Below are 22,984 nucleotides of genomic sequence, written 5' to 3'. Positions count from 1 at the left end.
AACAAGAAATTAAAGAAAAAAAGGGTGGTCTAATAATTTTTTCCGCGACTGTGTGTGTAAAAATGATGTCTCGTGCTGCCTGAACCACTCTTTCACAATCAGAGCCTGATAAATCCTAACATTGTCACTGTGGAATAATCCTGTGCCATTAGGGAAGGAAAAAAATCCACTAATATCACTGGTCAACAACAAATTTATTAAGTTTTTTGAGCTGATTTAGGATCATTTTGGTGTGCTGAATCCAAAAATCACATTAATTTTGCTCAATCAGGTCAACTTTCTGAACTATGCTACATATTGGCTTTTTAACATTTTTGCTTACATTTATGGGCATTTTCACATCATATGATACAAAATTCGTTCATATTTCTTGCAATAAATGAGTTCTGAAGATTTTACTTTTGCCAATTTATGATTAATGTTTTTTTTAATATTACAGGTGAATGAAATGGCTTCGACTAGAAAATCTTGCAAAAATAAGCCTGACGTATTCTGCTACATCTGCGATGAATACACCATTGTACCTAACAGGAATCCTGTTAGAAAATGATTTTTTTTCTCTTAAAACCTATTTTGGGTGAGAACTATATAAAAAAAAATCAACTGATAAAGTCACAAACATGTAATCAATTTTGTGAGAAGATCAAATTTTTCAAAATCAAATTAGCAAAAAAACCTGAGAAAAACAGATGTCATTTTTGGATTTAGCGGTGCAAAATGGTCCTAATTCAGTTGAAAAAACCTAGAAAACTTGCAAAAAGCATTATTTTGTAACCCAGTGTATTCAGACCTGGTCATTCAGTAGCTATATTCAGGTAGTCAGTTGATCCCATTTTTTGGAACGTAGACCTGAACTGAAACAATCCAAAATCATAACACTGCCCTCATAGGCTTCTGCTGCATTTACTAAAGGCATGATGGGTAATCACATCATCCACATCTCTTCTCACCTTCATGTGCGTATCACTCCAGAACAGGGTTAATCTGGACTCATCAGACCACATGACCTTTTTCCATTAAAACACAGTCCGATTTTACACTCTCTGTTTAACCAATGAGAAGTTACTCACTAGCCTACATCATTTAGGGTTAAAAAAAAAAAAAAAAAACTTGCTCCCAGCTGAAACTTATTAGTCACTGCAGTAATTATCCAATGGAAGGATCTGAACTATTTGCTTAATTCAATTCAGGTGGTGACTTTTTTTTTTTTTTCAGCCAGGCAGTGTTTATGCTTTTGCAAGGATGACATCTAAAATCTCAATTCACAGCCATCAGTGAATTTAACACAGGTAATGTATGTCATATATTTTATTTATTTACTAGCTACAGGTGGATAAATTACACTGGAGAAGAAAGGGTAACATAAAAACTGAAAAAATAGTTTACTTCTATTAATTTATTAATGATAGCTTTTAAGTATTTCAATTATGAAGCAAATACAGGCTAAACAACCAAGTAGGTCAGTGAAGCTACTAGTTTGTGGTTTATAAGATGTTAAAGTAGTAAAATACAGGTGTTAGCCAAGACTTTGTCCCATTTCCAATTGTAGCTTGCAGTTGTTGTTTTTTTTTTTGTTTTTTTTGAATTTATGAATAATACTAACACATGACGACAATATAGTAATATAATACAACATTGAGAGGGGGAAAAAATGTCAGTTTTCAGCTCTGTTCAGTCTTTGACCAAGTTATTGTATGACAGTAAAGAAACAAACAGGACTGAGGTGAGTATAATGGGCTTTGTCAGTCACTTTGTTCTAATTCTTTTAGCACACAGGTGTCAAGCATGCGGCCCGGGGGCCAAATCCGGCCTGCCAAAAGGTCCAATCCGGCCCCTAGGATGAATTTGTGAAATATAAAACTTACACTGAAGATATTAACAATTAAGGATGTTGAAATCATTTTAGGTCAATTCAATCTAAAGTGGATCAGATTAGTAGAATATTAGATAGATAGATAGATAGATAGATAGATAGATAGATAGATAGATAGATAGATAGATAGATAGATAGATAGATAGATAGATAGATAGATAGATAGATAGATAGATAGATAGATAGATAGATAGATAGATAGATAGATAGATAGATAGATACTTTATTGATCCTTTGCAGGAAATTGCTTATAATAATGAAAACTGTACATTTTCCTTTGTTTTAGTATACAAAAAAGTAAAATTAGAAAAAAAAAAGTTTACATTTACAGACTATCCTTTTACAAAATATATGAATAACCTGAACAAATATGAACAATCTGAAATGTCTTAAGAGAAGTATGTGGAATTTTAACAATATTCTGCCTTTTACTAAATCTTTAAGTTGTGATGCACATGTACAGGGTGAGGAAGCAAAATTTACAATGAACATTTAGTTGTTTTTTCTCAGCAGGCACTACGTCAATTATTTTGAAACCAAACATATACTGATGTCATAATCATACCTAACACTATTATCCATACCTTTTCACAAACTTTTGCCCATATGAGTAATCAGGAAAGCAAACGTCAAAGAGTGTGTGATTTGCTGAATGCACTCGTCACACCAAAGGAGATTTCAAAAATAGTTGGAGTGTCCATAAAGACTGTTTCTAATGTAAAGAAGAGAATGACTATGAGCAAAACTATTACGAGAAAGTCTGGAAGATACTATTAAAGAAGAATGGGAGAAGTTGTCACCCGAATATTTGAGGAACACTTGCGCAAGTTTCAGGAAGTGTGTGAAGGCAGTTATTAAGAAAGAAGGAGGACACATAGAATAAAAACATTTTCTATTATGTCAATTTTCTTGTGGCAAATAAATTCTCATGACTTTCAATAAACTAATTGGTCATACACTGTCTTTCAATCCCTGCCTCAAAATATTGTAAATTTTGCTTCCCCACCCTGTATAAATGATCAACTTAGGCGTAATATTGTTAAACTTGCATTTTTTTCAGAAGAATTTTCAGGTTGTTCATATTTGTTCATGTTATTCTACGGGTCGAAGGTGTAAACATTTTCTTAATGGGATTTTACTTTTCCACTCAAAAACATAAAGAAAAATTTGGAGTTGACATTATTTATAAGTTCTTATCCTATTATTTATATCGTTTTACTGATCCAGCCCACTTTATGTCATATGAGGCTGTAAGTGCCCCCAGTACTGAAATGAGTTTAACGCCCCTGTTTAAGCACAATGGCAACAATATTAACCTCAGCTGGTCACGGATTCGATTCCATTGTATGACGACACAATCTCAATCTTTCCCATTGTAACTTCTCCTTATTATCAACTGTTCCGGATCCCTTCCATGGAGTAGACTGAAATGAAAGGCCTATGTCATATTTTTAAGTCAAACTGTAATATCTGCGTAATTTTCCTCCTAACACTGCTGCTTCATTTTTCATTATTAGCTCTACACCTGAAAACACGTTACTTAAGCTAATGTGTTATGAGGCTAACGATATGTTTCTTAGTGGCGTGAACTTGACTCATTTCCTACAATGTAAACTTATACAAATATTCCTCCGTACATCAAGTAGTTATGTGCACAATTACATAAATATATTTGCTACACTTTTAACGTATTTAAGCTAACTGTTGACCTGCAAGTTGCCGGATTCCCACAAAACTAGTAAAACAAAAGACGCGAATGTGCCGGAATGAAATGAGGTTAACTTTACAAAAACATCAATTAAGCTAGCAATCAATCACTTAGCTACATTGTTGAGGTTTATGTCTTAAAATATGAACGTGTCTGCTATGAAAATGGAAAATTCAGATGGCAGACCTAGAAAGCAGGTAACGGAAATGCTGTAAATACTGTGGTAACGCTACGAAATATGATTAAAATTTAATGTAGCTAGTAGCATCTTGCTAGTTAGCTGCTATATGTCTATGGTTAGCTGCAGTTCATCCTCTAACATTTTTATGATAATGTGCGGGTTGTTCGATGTAAAACACACAGCGGATAGACTGTGTCTTAAAACAGTGGGTCATATCCGTGCAAACCATGTGGAATACATAGACTCTGAAGAGAAAAGCAGCCTCTCTGCTACAATATCTAAGCACCGGAAAGTATAGAGTATGTGTAAGCAGAGTGGCGCAGCGGAAGCGTGCTGGGCCCATAACCCAGAGGTCGATGGATCGAAACCATCCTCTGCTAGGAGTGTATTTTCATTTTTATTTACAAGAGAACGTCATCTATCAGTAAAAAGCTCAATGACTTCACTAGATTTGATAGAACTTCATTCATTCTTTGGGCAGAGTCTCTGAGAAAGGTTCCAGTGGCAGCAGATCATCATGTAGTCCTTAGATATAAGAGGAATTAGAAGGTAAAAAAGATAGATAGATAGATAGATAGATAGATAGATAGATAGATAGATAGATAGATAGATAGATAGATAGATAGATAGATAGATAGATAGATAGATAGATAGATAGATAGATAGATAGATGACACACAATAAAAATACAATACAAGAGCAAACACACTATATATAATAAATTGGAAGTAGCCTATTAAAATCAACCTGGGCAAAAAAACAAACAAAAAAACCTTGGATGATTAGCTGTAAGGTTCAAAATTAAACTGTGATGTTCAGTATAATGAAAGGGCAAATAAATAAATAAAATAAGAATTATAATACATTTTATTTGATGGCACCTTTCAAGTCACCCAAGGTCACCTTACAGACAATAAAAAGCATAAAGTAAAAATAATAACTATGAAGACAATAGTAAAAACAGGCAGTTGCACATTAGAAATACTAGTAGTAATAAATAATGGCAATATAGTAGGCTATAGTGTAGAAATGATAAATAATAGAAATAGGCCAAATAATAAATAAATAAAAGGCCAAAGTAATAGTCAAACAACAGTATCAGTAACACTGATTAGACCTATAGTGATAGTTATAATACTGATTGTCAAAAAGTAATATAAGTATGTATTAATGAAAAGAACGATCAAATATGGGCTTGCGTAAAGATTCATAACTTTGATTCATTCCAATATTACCTTTGTGTTTTTCATGAATATTCTCAAAACACGCAGCATGAGGAACATTTTAGGAGCATCTCCATTACCCTCCTGTGATGTAGCTCAGTGGTTCTCAAACTTTTTACAGTGGAGTACCCCCTGAAATATACTTTTTTTTAGCAGAGTGCCCCCAACTCTCACTTCAGCATTTTTGATTGAAAAAAAATGTGGTAAAATTTGTTCCTGTGCCAAAGGCCTCTGTTTATATTTTTAAAACTTTGTAAACAAACAACATATATGTAACTGCAATCAATCAATCAGTCAATCAATCAGTCAGTCAGTCAATACCTTTATTTGTCCCTAATGGGGTTGTGCAACAGTGGGATCAGCACACAAGTACACGTCTATTGATCAAATGGCATAAACAGGTAATAGAATAAATGTACTCAATCAGCAAGGGTAAAAATATATAAGCCACAGGATTTCAAACCAATGAAAAAAAGAGGGTTAGAAACAACACTACAGGTAAACTATCTTTTTCCCCTGGAGTTTAGTGGGGCAATAGCTGAAAGTACAAAAGGAATGTTTGTATCTGTTACTTGAAATTTAAAAAAAAAAAAAAAAAAAAAAAAAAGTAAATTTTGTGTGGACAATATGAACTGAAAAGTGCTCTCTTTCATTAAGAAAAATAAATAAATTGCTCATTGATTCATAAATGAACCTTTCATCAACAAAAAATTATTAGCCACTCAAAAAAAGTCATTTTGAATAACATAAAATAAAAGATGTTCTTAAAATGCTACCAAAGCTTAAACAAGATGATTACAATAAAACTATTATATGAATGTATTTATTGTTGTATATTTTAGTATTAATTCTCAGTACTAATGTTTTATTCAGCACATGATGACTTATTTATGGAAGAGGATTAGGGTCACTGGGGGAAAAAAGAATGTATTATTATTATTATTATTATTATTATTATGAGGAAAAAGTCAGAATTCTGACTTGAATCTCAGAATTCTGACTTTTTTTTCTCAGAATAATAATATAAAATATATTGGACCTTAACTTTTTTCCCCAGTGGCCTTAATCCTCTTCCATACGTATTTAATATGTTTCTCCAAAAACCTTTCTAGTACCCCCTGGGCTTCTTCCAGTACCCCACTTTGGGAACCCCTGTTGTGTCTGATCCTGCATATCCATTCCTTTTACCTCAGCAGTAAACATGGACACGCCTGATTCCACCCTGTGCTGTTCACAGTCAGGAATCACCACCATATACTGCAGTGCCTTTGCACTGACCCTGACTTGAGACCATCTGAAACAGAGAAATGCGCACAGCTTTGCGCGCTTCTTGCACGTCCCGTCCCTTAATACCGCCTGACTGAACCCAGTCTAATGCTAATCAGTCATTCTGTCCCTCTCGTAGGTTCTCAGCTCTAATCTGCGTTGCTCTTATGGGGGAAAACCAAACTAGGCTCCTTAAACAATGCTGAGAAGAGTTAATAGAAAGTCTTAGAAAAAGTTTAAGGGCATTCAGTGTGGAAGTCACGTGGCTTTCCTTTTCTTGGATAAAACAAACTCTTCTTGTGCCGTGGGCCTCTGTGGGTCTCATCAAAAGGGCAGCTTTGACTCTCAGGCAAAAAGAGCATTAAGAAGATTTATAGACTGAGGTTTTTAGAGGATGGACAAAAAAAAGCTGCTGCAAATCCTTGACATACGGAGAGTTGGAGCTGTGAGTTTAGTTGAGTTTAGTTGAGTGGGCTGCATGGTGGACTTTGTGCCCACCACACTCCGGCCCACGGAGCAGCAGTGCCTTTACAACATGTGCCTTCTGAAAGAGCCGTGGGCGTTTCAGTGATTCTCCTCGCTGTGAGGTGCCATCCTCTAGAGCTGTGCAGAGCACTTAAAGACTGAAAGACTGAAGACCTCCAAAATACAAGAAAGCTAGAACCAAAAGGAATATGCCCTGAAAAAACACACATCAACCAAAAGAATTATCTTTAATTCTATACTTTTTATCTGGGAATTATATATTTAGTCTATATACAGAAGAAAAGTGTGTTTTAGCCAGGTAAATCAAGATTAGTTGCAATGTTTGGTATAAGAATATCCATTTTGCGCACCAGTGAGTCCACAGCCAAATGTGTGTGTAACAATTAAAATCATGACCCCCAGTTTTCCTGTCAAAAACGTAGCCCCTTATCAGCTGTAATAAAGCAGACAGTGGGGTGTCCCTGGACGTCAACAAGCAGAGCATGACATGTAGAAATTAGCAGCAGAAAATTGTTGTGCTGTCGGACACGCTTCTAATTTGCGCGCCACTGTTTCGGTACTTAAGCGTGAAAGCAGAGAGGAGTGGAAGAAGTGACCGTCCAGACCTGATGTGTCCCTTCTTCCTGTTATCATGAAATATAAAATAATTTCGCCAGAGTGATCATATATAGAGAAAAAACAAAAAACAAAATCTGAATATTTGGAAACTTGTTTAAGTGGTGATTAATCAAACACAATTGAGATTTTAAATGAGATTTATTTGTCTTTGTCATAGTGAATAAAATGTAATCAAATTAAACTATGGATGTTGTTGTTGAACTCCCAGCTTTTAGTGTATACCCTCCTGAGACCCATGCATTTTTGACTTTTGTGGGGACAAGAGTTTGACAGCTTTACTGCTAAGATTAATTCTACAGGCGTTATTAGTTCCATGGTGGTTACTTCTTTCCATGTCTGGATTGCTATTGTACGATTGGCCTATTTATTTATTTATTTATTTTCCTGTTCTTTCCTCCTCTTTCTCTCCTTCTTCTTTCTTTTATATCTTATTCTTGGAAATATTCATGTACTTTTAGAATGTAAGCCCCTTTTTATGTATTAGGCTGTAACCATTCAGCCTGAGCAGACTTTCCTATATCTGTCATGTTTAACAGTTTTCTTTCAGTACATTAGTACTTCGTAATCTGTGTGATGTTTTATTATGTTGGTCGTTTGTCCAGGACAACAGACGGAAATTTGTTTCTCTGCTAAACCTGGTGTATGCATGTTGTTCTTCCACAGGGAAAATTACTGAGTATTTTTTTCCACAGTCAGAAGTATTTTCCTCAAAAAGAGTAAATTTGGCTCTGTATTGAGTTTGAAGAGCTCCACCCACCCACCCCAAAAAAACTTCTACTCTTTTTACAGAGGGACCAAATGTTATCTGAGTAGAGTAAAATTTTCTTCAATTTGAGTAAATTTTACTCAGGCAAATTTCCTGTGTTGTAACTAATGCGAATACACACTGTCCTGTAACTAAATAAATAAAAACAAATAAGAAAAAGCTTTTACTTAAAAAAATAAATACATTTAATTGAAATAAAAAACCCTATCCACTGCAAAGGACAAATAAATTATCTGGAAAAATAAATAAATTAACTGTTGCATCATGCTGTTTCCAACACAATTAGTCATTGTAAACGAGCCAAACCATTTACATTCCTGGGTCTATTCTAACTCTATTTTACATATCAAATAGGCTTTAATGACACAAAATCTTTCCAAACTATACCAGCTCCATAAATAATGTTAAGACTGAGGCTGCTATTTGAAACTGCAGCCTTAAATGGAACAAAATGATGGGTGTATTGGTTTTAATAGTAGGAAAAAAAGAAACCAACTTCTTTATTTCATCTATTTTATTTAAAAAAATAAAAATCTGAAACACATTACATAAAAGTCATAACATATTGTACAAATCTATACAGTGCAAGTTTAACATAGAGTGTGGACACAGTTCTACCAAGGCCTCCAGACAGTGTTCTGACTGTTTACAGTTTCATTCCTGCTGTGGACTGAAGACTGAAACTTAAGACCAGAAGTTTTTTCGTGGGTTTTTTGTGCTTGTTTGGGTCCAGAACAAAGCTTTCCGTCTCCACTCGGAAGAACATTAGACATGTCTGCGCCGTGGGTTTTACATTTGGCCGTTTTCACCTCCTCAGATGCCGGTGTCGGTGTACGGAGCATGCGCGCCTCCTCCTGCGTCTCCGCTTGGCCCGGGCCGCTGTCCATGGTGCTGGAGCTGAGGTTACCGGAGAGCTGCGACAGCATCCAGCGGTCACTCCCGTTCAAGTTATCCGCCATCAGCAGATACTGGTTGACGTTGGCCAGACAGCTGCGGAATCCTCTGTGGTAGTCGGTGCCTGGAAGTGACGGAAAGATGACTTCAGGTGAGAAACAATGCGCTTAAGTCGTGCGTAAAGTAAGATCTTCTAGGCGAACTTACATTTCTGGATCTTTTGGAGGTTCCTCAGGTGTTTCACAGTCAGCTCCAAGATGTCAGCCTTCTCCAGTTTGCGCTTTCGAATCTGTAAAACACGCATTTATTTCATGTTACTATCACTGTCAGCAGTACTAGTCGAAAAGCTTGATGTGGAATTAATATTACAATAAAATCCCACTTACACTACTGCTGTAATAACTTTCCAGAAGGGATTTTAACTGATCCAAACACTGGTTTATTCGAGCTCTTCGTTTCTTTTCCATGAGTGGTTTGGATACCTGTTAAAACACAAAGTATGTTTAATTAAAACCCCACGCAGCACAATCTGTGACACTCAAAATCCAGTTTTCCTGCATATTTTTTTTCCTCTACAAACCTTATTTCCCGAGATGGGTTTTGACTTTTCGCAGTCTGTCGTCGCCACCATTCTCTGTATAGTCCCTTTTTAGGTTCCTTGGAGTTAATCTCTTTGCTTTTTGTGGTGCGTGTCTGAAGGAGTTGACCCCCAAGTGGATTTATATACGGACACCCACTTAACATCTCAATGCCACAGTCCCGCCTGTCTCTTGCGCTCAAATGAGCAACTGATGCGTCATTTAAGAGTCTGAACCATGTTTATTTAGAAACATAATCTGCTTAAAAATGAAATATATTGTTAAATCTCCACATTTCCTGCCATAACCTTAAGTTAATACACCTTTATTTAAGTGTGTGCAGCTTCACATAGTTTTAGAAGTCCAGATTTTATTTTTTTTTTAATGATAAAGCTTGCTTCACAAACCAAATTCTACAGAATAAACCGGTGGGTCCAGATTCTTAGAAGCATTTTATGGCAAAAAACAGAGAAACAACGTGTGAGGTATACATTTAAGAGAAGTGTAAACGGCATAAACATAATTGGTTATCATGCTGGTTGTACTGTGGGAGCAGTTTGGGGATTCGTGTGGACTATAATGTCTTTTATGTCGGAGTTTCACGCCATCAGGTTGAAGGCAGCACCGTGGTAATTCCCTCCTTGTCCCCACAGCATTTCGATTTTCTGGTGACCATGTAAGAGAATTCCTACCACTTGTGAATTTTTTTTTTTTTTTTTTAGTTTGTACTTTTGTATAAAGAGTGACGCGTCATTTTGCGCATGGAGAATACGCATATAAGCAAAAGAGATGGGAGCAATTTTTTTGAAAAATGTTTACAATTTGTCAGTCTTAAGCTATTGTGCATCTCAGGTTTTGTCTTCATAGGAGGCACAGTGAGGCACCGAGGAAAATCGAGGGCCGCCCCCTGTCCTCGGTCCCTCGCCTCCCGATTCTCCACACTGCTTCCTGAAAGGGGCGAAGGCTTGGGAAAGTCAGAGCAGCTGAGACAATGTGTTTGACCACAGGCTTATGCATTCTGCTCATCTTACACACACTATCAGGACATGTCGAAATACTGAGTAGACGCACATTTAAAGGTGGATGCAGCATGTGTTTACTGAGTGGAGCTTCTTACCTAATTTCAGAACTTAAGCCACAAAGAGTTGGCAATTCTAAAATATTTTTTCTCTATATTAAGTTTTTCTGAAGTGATTTATTGTGACATAATCATCTGTATTTTGTGTTTTTTCAGTGAACATCAGGTATTTCTGTATATTTAATTCACTGATCATGTGGATGTTCATAAAAGCTCAGATTACAATTGAGGGTTATTATATCAAAAATAGAACAAACTGAAGAAAAAGTGACTTTTTCAGCAAAATGCATCATTAACTAAACATAAAACAAGTGTTTCCATCCACTGTCACTGATCCAACTCTGGGTTTTACTGGTGAATCAGTGTTGTAGAAGATTGTTGTGGACAATTTTTGCTTGTTTTTACATGTTATTTATTATTTTTGTACATTTTTCTCCATTTCATTTACCATTTAGTATGTATAATCAAAAATTTCAAGTGTTTACATCCACTGTCATTGATCCAACTCCATGGGTTTTACTGGTGAATCAATATTGTAGAAGATGACAGTGTTTCCACGGTAACTACGAAGCCTCTGAACATCTAAATGGGTCATATCTGATGACCATGAAAAGACGACAAACTCCATTTTACATCAATTATTTACATGTATTGATAGGATTAGTGGATCCACAGGTATTAAACAGTTCAGATCAGTAGATGGTTTGGGTCTTAAGATGACAAATTGAAACACACTGTAGAGGCTGCAGAAATGCTCTCACAAGTTTCCAACTACTCTTACCCTCATATGCCTTTTTTTTTTGGTGCAGAACACAAAGCCTGTGTTCAAATGACTGAGGGGCCTCGTAAAGCAGGTATGGGGTAGAGTGCACATGAAAAGAGGCCAGTTTATAGTTCAACGCCATTGATCTATTCTTTTGGTTTCCTTTTGTGGCGGCAAACATGTGGCATCAAAGATCTGCTCAACATTAAATGACAAACTTTATAATTAATCACTAACTTAAAGGTAATTGCATCATACATCAGGTGGACTTTCATGAAATAAAATCTTTAAAACAGCACAGATTTGCATTTTAAAGCACCTGAATTTCCCCTATTTGATTTTATTGTTTTATTTATAGTAGTGATGTACTTATTTATTGTTTTTAGTGTATTTCTTTTAATTGTTTTATGATGTGCAGCACTTTGGAAACATTCTTGTTGTTTAAATGTGCTATGTAAAGTGGATTGGATTGAATTTACTCTGTTTATTGTGATTTTTTAATTTATTTATTTTTTTTGTAAATTTTCTTGGTGCGTGTTAAAATCCTCGGTAACACTTTACTTGAAGGTCTAGTTTATAATGCATTTAGCGCACATTCATAAGACATTATATTGCATTTATAATACATTATAAAAGTCATTACAACAGTTTATGATCATGTAAAACGACTTATACCAAGGTTAAGAAAGTATTATAAGTGTAGGCAGAATGTATTATAAATTCAGCTTTCATGATGTTTTATACATCCATACCAAAGTGACAACAGTGTTTGTAGGAAGAATCTCAAGTCCTGGGTTACAGAACACATTATCAATTGTATGATATAACACAAGTATGATGACGTATGAGCAGTATCTGCTGACTCTAAGTAAAGTGTAAGTCAAAAATATACATCAAAGTGTTCTTAATAACTCTTTATTTTGCAAAAACAAAACATTAAAAGAACAGAGACAGTAAATAGAAGTGTTACATGTTGCTTTATACATAAATAAAAAATAATGTGGCAGCTCTAAATCTTTATTTCAAACACATCCTTTTTTTTTTTTTTTTTTAAATAAATATGAAATCCCTAAAAATAGATGTGTATAGGGACCAGTGACAAAACCTAACAAAAGTTCCCCACCTAAAAAAGAAAATTCCTTCACACTGCTTTGGTATGGATGTATAAAACATTATGAAAGCTGCATTTATAATGCATTATGCCTACACTTATAATACTTTATTAACCTTGGTATAAGTTGTTGTACATGATCATAAACTGTTGTAATGACTTTTATAATGCAGTATAAATGCACTGTAATGTCTTATGAATGTGCGCTTAATGCATTATAAACTAGACCTTCAAGTAAAATATTACCAAATTCTCATTCCATGCTCAGACACTGATGAATCAAACTTTCTGACCCACTTAATCCACGCACACGTCTGATTCACCCATGTCTGCCTGTCATCTGCTAATTGCGTAAAATCTACCGAAAAATTGCGAACCACAATTTCGGTGCTAGATTCTGAAGCGTTTAATCGGTATGAAATCCGGCCGAGATGCTGCGATGTACGTGGGCTCTGTGGTGTCCTTTGTCCTCCGTGGACGCCGCATTATCTGCGCTTTCACGCTTGGCTTTAACACAAGACCGTGGAGCGTCGATTTCAGCATGGAGTCAAGGCGTCACAACAGTGGCCTGTGTTGGTATTCTCCTGCACACAGAGCACATTTCACCGCTGATTACTCGGTTTAATTCCAATTAGTGTTGGCTCCTGTTTGGGAGGAAAACCAAGCTGATATAGAAGAGTTAATGAAGGAATGAATTTATGGTTTGATTAAAACAGCCACAGGCCAACAGAGGATGTACCCAGGGTTTGACCCAGAAAGACCCAATACTGCTTTTGTGTCAGTTCCCAAAGGATTTTTCCTCTATATTTAACATTTTTGAGTGATTTGTCGTCATTTACTGTGATATAATCCTCTGTATTTTGCATTTTTCCGGTGAAAATCAGGTATTTTCTAATATTTAATTTACTGATCAGTCACGGAAAAAATTACACTGGTCTACAAGGAAAATGCTTCCAGAATAAAAGTAATGAAATTTTACCACATGAGAGTCACTGATAAAGAAAAATCAAGTCAAAAATGCTGGTTGGCTGCACTTTCCAAGATACAGCCATGGGTCAAAATGTGAAATTCAAGAATTAACGAGAGAATGGGTTTGACTCAAAAGGAATGTTTGTCTCAGAGCTACAAGATCTACTTCAAAACACTGTCTGCACATGAGAATACATTCACTTTACAGGTTCTATTTAGTGGAAGATTTATAAAACTATTATATAAATGTACATAAATCAATATATATGTGTAATAACACTTAATCGTATACCTTGAAAACTTCAGCAAACCGGCACTTTTGTCTTTTATTTTCCAATTAATCTTATTAAAATACGTAACATTTAGCACATTTAATCTCTGAAGCAAATCATTTCCAAAAAAAAAAAAAAGTAGACCAGTGTTATTAGACCATCAAAAATTAGCCAAAACAATGGTTATGCAATCAAGTACTAACTCCTGTGTGTATCATGTGACTAAAACAGACAGAAAAGAAAACATGGAATGCCTAAAAGCACTGTTTTTGTCAGTACAATGCCATAGATACTGATGGAAGAACTGAAGTGATTTGGTTATTATCAAGAAAACATGGAAAATGGATAGATATCAGCTCTGAAATTCAACTCTTATGAGCTATTTTTGTTGTTTTCATTATATTTGTCCAAATAAATGTACCTTTAGTTGTACCAGGCATTAAAACGAACAAGAAATTGAACAAAACAAGGGGTGGTCTAATAAATTTTTCCGCGACTGCAGATGTATGGAGGAGTAAATCAGTCAAAACAGGTATAGAGTGTTTCTCATAAGTTTTTAGTGAACTCCAACGAATAGGACAGACGACTCACGACTCTGTCTGCCCCCCCCCCCCCCCCCCCCCCCGCCGGAATCCGTGATAACAGAATATCAAGCAAAGTAAATAAATTGTATTTGTATCCTCCTGAGACCCAGGAAAGTACATTTTTTGTCTTTTTTTTTGTTTGTTTTACATTGAATAATTGTCTTGATTGGAAAAAGCATGAGGCAAAAGTTTTTCCAGATACAATTTTTATTTGTATTTTTTTATGGAATGTCCTTTTGAGGTGGACAGTAGTGCAGAGAAACAGACGATAACACAAGTTCATAAAACATCAATCTGGGCTAAACGCCTGCCTAAAAAGATCAGTTTGGAGCTCCTTCTTAAAGGGGTCAATGGAGTCAATGCTCCATACAGTTAGAGACAGTGCAACTTAACATTACTGTAAACGTATATTTACAGCAAATATCTAAGAACAAACTAAAACCATGTCTATATGACATCATAATAATCATGTGTTTACTATTACTGTGCTTATGTTTACCCATCTCATTTTCACTCAGCTCAGAATAAATTTGAGGGTGATTTTACAAAAAAAAATAATAAAAATAAAAAAATATATATAAAATAAAATAAAATATCAATCAATGTTGTAGAAGATGACGGTGTTTCCATGGTAACTCCGGAGCCTCTGAACGTCCAAATGGCTCATATCTGATGACCATGAAAAGATGACAAACTGTATTTTACGCCAATTATTTACATGTATTATTGATAGGATTAGTGGATCAACAGGTATTAAACAGTTTAAATTAGTAGATTTTTTTTTTTTTTTTTTTTGGTCGCTGGGGGGTGTTCGGGTCTTTATGTGGTTTAAAACTGTTTCCCTCCACTTTCTGTCATCATATTTCCATGAGAATGGCGCAACGAGAAACTTGTGTCCCAACTGAACATAATAATGCCGGTGCCATTACAAGACAAGTTAAGTGTATGTTTATAAAAAGGCTCGTACTTTCAGGAGCCACTTTCACTTTTCAGCCCCAGGTCATTCATTAACCCTTGAGGGTCTTTGTCATGGATGCCTGCCAGTGGGGTCCTGACAAAGCTGCTGTAATAATTGGACTATTGGAGGACTTGTTAACAACAATTAGTGTAGCAATTACGCAATTACTGCAATAAACTATTTTATCTCAAAAGGCATTTGCAAACCAGTGGTTAGGGCTGTATCAAACGGTGTAAGTTGGCTGAAGTGCAGAGGACCATCTTTCACCAACATGCAATAGAAAAACAAGCAAAGAACCTACATGTACATACATATATATGTAAAGGGAAATAGTCACTGGATTATTAAACAATATGGTTATACCCTTGGAGATTAACTAAACCTGAATCAAATGTCTGTGGGAACGTCTAAATAATTTTCTCCTCTACGTTTTAAGTTTCCCTAGTGATTTATCACCATTTATTATAATATTATCCTCCTTAATTTGCATTTTTCAGCCAAAATCCGTTTTCTTCCTATATTTAATTCACTAATCATGTGGGTGTTCATTAGTCCAGAGTAAATCATCTACAGATAGAAACTGTTTAATACCTGTTGATTTACTAATTCTATCAATCCATGAAAATAATTGGTGTAAAATGCAGTTTTTCATCTTTTCATGGTCAGCTATGACCCATTTGGACGTTCAGAGGCTCCGTAGTTACCATGGAAACACTGTCACATTCTGCAACATTGATTTAATAGTAAAACCCATGGAGTTGGATCAATGACGGTGGATGGAGACACTTGGTTTTACATTGTTAGTGATATCTTTGCTAAAAAAAAAAAAAAATCACTTTTTCTTTGTTTTTCTCTGTTTTTATATAATTACCCCATAAAGACCCAAACATCCACTGACGACCAAAACTATCTAGTCATGTAAAATATTTAATACAAGTTGACCTATTAATTCTATCAATGCATATAAATAATTGGTGTAAAATACAGTTTGTCATCTTTTCATGTTCATCAGATATGACCCATTTAGACGTTCAGAGGCTCCGTAGTTACCATGGAAACACCGTCATCTTCTACAACAGGGGTGTCAAACTCTGGTCCTCGAGGGCCAGTATCCAGCAGGTTTTAGATGTTTCCCTCTTCCATCACACCTGGAAGCCGTTACATCATTATCAGGCTTCTGCAGAGCAGGATGATGAGCTGATCATTAATTGAACCAGGTGTGCTGGAAGAGGGAAATATCTAAAACCTGCAGGATAGTGGCCCTCGAGGACCAGAGTTTGACACCTGTGTTCTACAACATTAATTCACCAGTAAAACCCATGGAGTCGGATCAATGACAGTGGATGGAGTAAGCAATATATTGAGTGAAAAAGTCACTTTTTCTTCATTTTTCTCTGTTTTCATATAATTAACTTTAACTTTGCTCTGAGTTTTCATGAATATCTACATGATCTGTGAATTAAATATAGGAAAATGCATGAATTACACCAAAACATGCAAAATAAAGAGTATAATTGAGATAACTTTTTTTGTTGTTATCTGGCGCTATATAAATAAAATTTGAGTGATTTGGTTGGTTTTCCCCCGTAAGTCGCTTTGGAAAAAAGCGTCTGCCAAATGCATAAATGTAAATGTAATATAATATTATTAAAAAATTGTGATTAATCAGTTAAGAAAGGTGGAAATAGAGAACAACTCTGAGTCTTTATGGGTTAAATCACAACAGAGAAAACTGAAGAAAAAGTGACTTTTCGCCCAAAAAAAAATATAATTAACCGAAGGTAAAAACAAACACCTCCAATCATTTCCATTAGTCAAACTACATGGGTTTTTCTGGTGAATCAATGTTGCAGAAATAGTGATAGATAGATAGATAGATAGATAGATAGATAGATAGATAGATAGATAGATAGATAGATAGATAGATGACACACAAAAATACAATACAGGAGGAAACACACCATATATAATAAATTAGAAGTAGCCTATAAAAATTGACCTGGGTAAAAAAAAAAAAAAAAAAAAAAAAAAAAAACCTGGACGATTAGCTGTAAGGTTCAAAATTAAAATAGATATATAAATTAAAATTAATAGATAGATAGATACTTTATTAATCCCGAGGGAAATTCAAGTTTCCACGGTTACTGTGACGCCTCTGAAGGTCCAAATGGGTCATATCTGATTATTTGAATGACCATGAAAACCTGAGTCTGCATTTTTCCTTTTTTTTTTTTTTTTTTTTTTTTAAATTTTTTACATGTATTGATGAGATTAGTGGTTCAGATGTTAAATAGTTTAAATCAGTGGACGTTTAGCTTTTTGTGGGTTAATCTCTGGGTGGATGCTGCGCTAAACGCTGTTAAAATACGCAAACTGGATCAGAATTCGTGACACCAAGAGCGAAGCAAATCGATGTAACGCCTCTATTCATGCAGACCCAGGGCAGAACTGGTGTGACCAAAACGGCCATTGTCAGCAACAAGGCGACAGTAAAAAAAAAAAAAAAAAAAAAAAAAAAAAAAGAGCAGGTACATGGGCAGGTGCAGTGGAAAAAAAAATATTCCAAATATTGGCAGGATTTCCTGAAAAGCCACGCGACGGACCTGTGGACGAAGCTCTGATCAAACATCAAATAGAAATAACGTCATGAATTTCTATAGACTGACGCTCGGGTTATTTAAAGAGTGCGCACTTTGGTTTGGGAATACAATGGGCACTGTGCGCCTGTGTGTGCCGGGGTTAGCGCCTGAAAGGATGAGAGGCGCACATTAACATCGCTTAAGGTTTTCTCAAGGGCCGAAATGAACTGACTGGAAAGTAACTTTATAACTCGCTGGAGGATGAAGCCTTTGTCGAACCCTGAACTGAAAGACACAAGCGCGTAACAAAAGGCCAGCTCCATTGTTCAACACTAAAAGCGCATGGGTATTGATACGCCTTGAATTGCAAAACATCTGCCATTTACTCCGGAATGGATTTGAATGAGAATAACCAAGCAGCTCTTTGGTCCTGCGTAAACACTTTCCAACACTGAGGCGCATGGTTACAGATGAGAACATGGATTATTCTACAATAAATAAGACGCGTTTAGTCTTCTGTCCATACTGTCTTATCCCATAGAGACCCAATCCTACATCTGTGGTAGTTCCCAAATGAATTTTTCTCACTATTTAACCTTCCTTAAGTGATTTATCACCATTTATTATAATATTATCCTCTGCATTTTAAATTTTTTTTTGTCAAAATGAAGTATTTTCCTATATTTAATTTATTCATAATGTAAATTTTCATATAAAGTCAGATTAAAGTTGAAGGTTGTTATATGAAAAACAGAGAAACCTGAAGAAAAAGTGACTTTTTCAGTAAAATATAACATTAACTGATAGTTTCCATCCTCTGTCATTAATCCAACTCCATGGGTTTTACTAGTGAATCAATGTTACAGAAGATGAAGGTGTTTCCATGTTCACTACAGTCATATCTGATGACCATGAAAAGATGACAAACTGCATTTTACAGCAATTATTTATATGGATTAATAGGATTAGTGGAAACAGTTTTAACCCATAAAGACCCAATCCTACATTTCTGGTAGTTCCCAAATGAATTTTTCTCTCTATTGAACCTTCCTTAAGTGATTTATCACCATTTATTATAATATTATCCTCTGCATTTTACATTTTTTAGTCAATATCAGGTATTTTCCAATATTTAATTTATTCATCATGTAAATTTTCATATAAAGTCAGATTAAAGTTGGAGGTTGATATATGAAAAACAGAGAAACCTAAAGAAAAAGTGACTTTTTCAATAAAATATATCATTAACTGATGGATGAATGAATGAATGAATGAATGAATGAATTCATTTTTTGGTTTTACATCAGTCATTGTACTCAGTACATCAATTGTAATAAACATAAAAACCAAAAAAGGAATAGGCTAGAAGCAAAAGCTTATTTTTTGCCTATCCTTTTCAACTAATATACTGCTTACGTCAACTTAAATGTGTACAGCATCCAGCATTTACACCATAATAATGACAAATAAAAAATTAATTAAAAAAAAAAAGTCAACAACAAAAACACATCTACCATCTCAATTCAATATTTCTGAATAATTGAAACTTAAAGTCCTTTTTTTTTTTTTTTCTAAACTTTGCCAAAGGAGTGAATAACTTAAATGCATCATAAGGTCCATTCCATAATTTCACACCCACAATCCCCATTCATGTAGACTTCACATCTGCCCCCACTCTAATCCACTCACACATATCAGAAACTCTGAAATCAAATTACTCGCTCTTAATTCCAACTGATTGTTTCCATCCTTTGTCACTGATCCAACTCCATGGGTTTTACTGGTGAATCAATGTTGTAGAAGATGGTGTTTCCTTGTTCACTACAGTCATATTTGATGACCATGAAAAGATGACAAACTGTATTTTACACCAATTATTTACATGGATTAATAGGATTAGTGGAAACAGTTTTAACCCATAAAGACCCAATCCTACATTTCTGGTAGTTCCCAAATGAATTTTTCTCTCTATTTAACCCTCCTTAAGAGACTTATTACCATTTATTATAATATTATCCACTGCATTTAGCATTTTTTTAAAAGTCAAAATCAAGTATTTTCCTATATTTAATTTATTGATCATGTAAATTTTCATAAAAAGTCAGATTAAAGTTGAAGGTTGTTATATGAAAAACGGAGAAACCTGAAGAAAAAGTGATTTTTTTCAATAAAATATATCATTAACTGATTGTTTCATCCACTGTTGTTTATCCAACTCCATGGGTTTTACTGCTGAATCAATGTTGTAGAAGATGATGGTGTTTTCATGTTCACTATGGAGTCTCTGAACGTCCAAATGGGTCATATCTGATGACCATGAAAAAATGACGAACTGTATTTTACACCAATTATTTAGGATTATTTGAAACAGTTTTAACCCATAAAGACCCAAACAGCCACCGGTGACACAAACCATCTACAAATATAAACTGTTTAATACCTGTTGATTCATTAATCCTATCGATACATGTAAATAACTGGTGTAAAATGCAGTTTGTCATCTTCTCATGGTCATCAGATATGACCCATTTGGACGTTACCGTGGAAACACCATCATCTACAACATTGATTCACCAGTAAAACCCATCAATGACAGTGGATGGAGACATGGTTTTACATGTAATAAGAAATATCTTTGCTGAAAAAGAAACTTTTTCTTCATTTTTCTCTGTTTTGATATAATTAACTCTATATTTACTCTGAGTTTTCATGAACATCAACATGATTTATGAATTAAATATAGGAAAATACATGATTTGCGCCAAAACATGCAAAATACAGAGGATAATATTATTTTTTAAAAAATGGTGAGAAATCAGTTAAAACAGGTAGAAATAGAGAAAAAATCACTTGGGAACTACCACAGAAGTGGGTTTTATGGGTTAATATTTGCCTTTTCATGACACTCCAACATTATTATTATCTTTCCAGTGTAATCCATCTCTGTTTGATGGGTTTATGAGGCTGCAGCTGTTTTACACACAACACCAATCTGTACATTAAAGACCCAAGGATAGTTTGGAAGAATAGCCAAGGGCCTAAAAATGAACTGTCTTATTGTCATGGCTGAAAGGAGACCAACTCAACTGGCAGAAAACTTATTAAAATCCACTTAAACATGAATTAAAATTGTCAGTAAGCCTTTTCAACATAGTGTAAGCATTGAACTGGTGCAGCCTGCAGTTCATTATTCACCTACCACCTGGAAACTTTAGGTAAATAAAAGGAATTACGCGCGTAAACGATTCAGAGAAGGAGGGTTTTTTCTTTTTCTTTTCTTTTTTTTTTTTTTTTTTTAAATTTAAGACCATCTCCATATGGACACCAAACGCAACTGGCCTCCACCCAAAGTGCGTTTTGTTCCTTCTATCCGCGCAAAAGGAGGGACCAGTTGCCTGCAAACGTTTTCCCAGGCTCTTCCCTTTATCTGGCCAAAGTGGAAAATTGAAAGTTACAAGTGAAAAGCCATGGGGCGTTCCTCCGATTTTCCTCGCTTCATATTTTGTTTAAGAGAAATATGTGTCCCCTCAGCAGAAATACTGGCTCCTTAAAGGTGAAGTGAATTTTAAAAAAAAACAAAAAACAACATATTATATCCAAACATATCAAGAAAAAGAAAAATCAATGCATTGTTTTGTACATTTTGCAAGTTTTAACAATTTTTAAATATAAATCAACAATTTTAAATACTGTACGTGTGCGTGGAAATGTGTGTGACTACGTGTGTGGCGAATGTGACTCTAAAATTGGTATGAAATCGTCAATTTGTTGGTGTCAGCGTCCTGCGCCCCAGACGCACCATATGCCATGCTAAGTGGCACCATTTACCGATTCGTTCCTACTTTCACGGTCCATCCTCCCTTTCTCCCTGCCAGGAAACTCAAAAGCCTCAACAAAATGGCAATTTACCCTGTGGAATTGTCACATACCCCCCGCGGGACGCTTCCCACTAAGACCCCTTTCCGTTCCACTATGTGGGGCACCGCAGCCAGGGCGTGAAACTGACTTTCAAATGGAGAGGAAACGGCCCCACACGGTCCGTGGGCCGCTGTTGGTGTGGACACCTGTCACATGGGACTAAAGGCACGTCTACATCTCACTGAAAAAGAAATGGAAAAGTAGCTTATGTTTATACACGGTCAAGGCTGGAACTGTAGACTTATGTGTATTGAGCTACTGCGTAAAAACATGATGGTTAAGGTGTATCCCAGGGGTGTCAAACATGCGGTCCGGGGGCCAAGGGTCCAGTTCGGCCCCTGGGATGTTTTTGCCAAGTGCAAAAAATTCCACAGTCTTGAATTGAATTAAGGAAAAAAAAAATTGTTTGAATTAAGGAAAAAATCTTGAATTAACCCCCCCCCCCCAAAAAAAAAAAAAATTAAAAAAAAATCTCCAATTAAGGAAAAAAAAAATCTTCAATTAAGCAAAAAAATCTTCAATTAAGTAAAAAAAAATCTTCAATTAAGCCAAAAAAAATCTCCAATTTAGCAAAAAAATCTTGAATTAAGCAAAAAAAAAAAAAAAAAATCTTCAATAAAGTAAAAAAAAAAAAAAAAAAAATCTTTAATTAAGCCACAAAAAATCTTCACTTAAGTAAAAAAATCTTGAAGCCAAAAAAATCTCAAATTTAGCAAAAAAAAAAATCTTGAATTAAGCCAAAAAAAAAAAAACTTCAGTGAAGTTAAAAAAAAAATCTTGAATTGAGCCAAAAAAAAAAAAAAAACTTCAATAAAGTAAAAAAAAAAAAAAAATCTCAATTAAGGCAAAAAAAAAAATAAAAAAATAAAAAAATCTTCAATTGAGTTTAAAAAAAAAAATGAAAAATTCTAGAATCAACAACTTAAATTTTTTTTTGTCTTTGTTTTTAGTGCAAAAAATAACATTAAATTATCAAAATATTTACATTTACAAACTATCCTGTAACACTAAAATGTGAATGACCTGAACAAATATGAACAACCTGAAATGTCTAAAGAAAATTAAGCACAATTTTAACAATTTTTCTGCCTGTTCCTGAGTGTTTAGTGTCTTTGTAGATCTGATCCATAATGCACATTTAGAAATGATAAGTTGAGGA

The 22,984-nt window shown here is 34.9% G+C and overlaps 1 protein-coding gene and 1 non-coding gene across 2 annotated transcripts; one reads left to right on the top strand and one right to left on the bottom strand.

Annotated features, from left to right (window-relative positions):
• Nucleotides 1–4,070: 4,070 nt before the first annotated feature.
• On the top strand, nucleotides 4,071–4,142 carry trnam-cau (transfer RNA methionine (anticodon CAU)). The gene has a single exon. It is a non-coding gene; the product is annotated as a tRNA-Met (tRNA).
• A 2,258-nt stretch (nucleotides 4,143–6,400) lies between these two features.
• her3 (hairy-related 3) lies at nucleotides 6,401–9,646 on the bottom strand. The gene is given in 5 exon segments (XM_030138190.1): nucleotides 6,401–6,453; nucleotides 8,957–9,139; nucleotides 9,181–9,304; nucleotides 9,402–9,497; nucleotides 9,596–9,646. Coding segments are annotated over 5 exon segments (507 nt in total).
• Nucleotides 9,647–22,984: the final 13,338 nt, after the last annotated feature.

The sequence above is a fragment of the Sphaeramia orbicularis genome, chromosome 7, assembly GCF_902148855.1.
Source record: "Sphaeramia orbicularis chromosome 7, fSphaOr1.1, whole genome shotgun sequence".
NCBI lineage: Eukaryota > Metazoa > Chordata > Actinopteri > Kurtiformes > Apogonidae > Sphaeramia > Sphaeramia orbicularis.
Note: the sequence above shows the minus strand (reverse complement) of the source record. Positions and strands in the feature narration are given on the sequence as shown.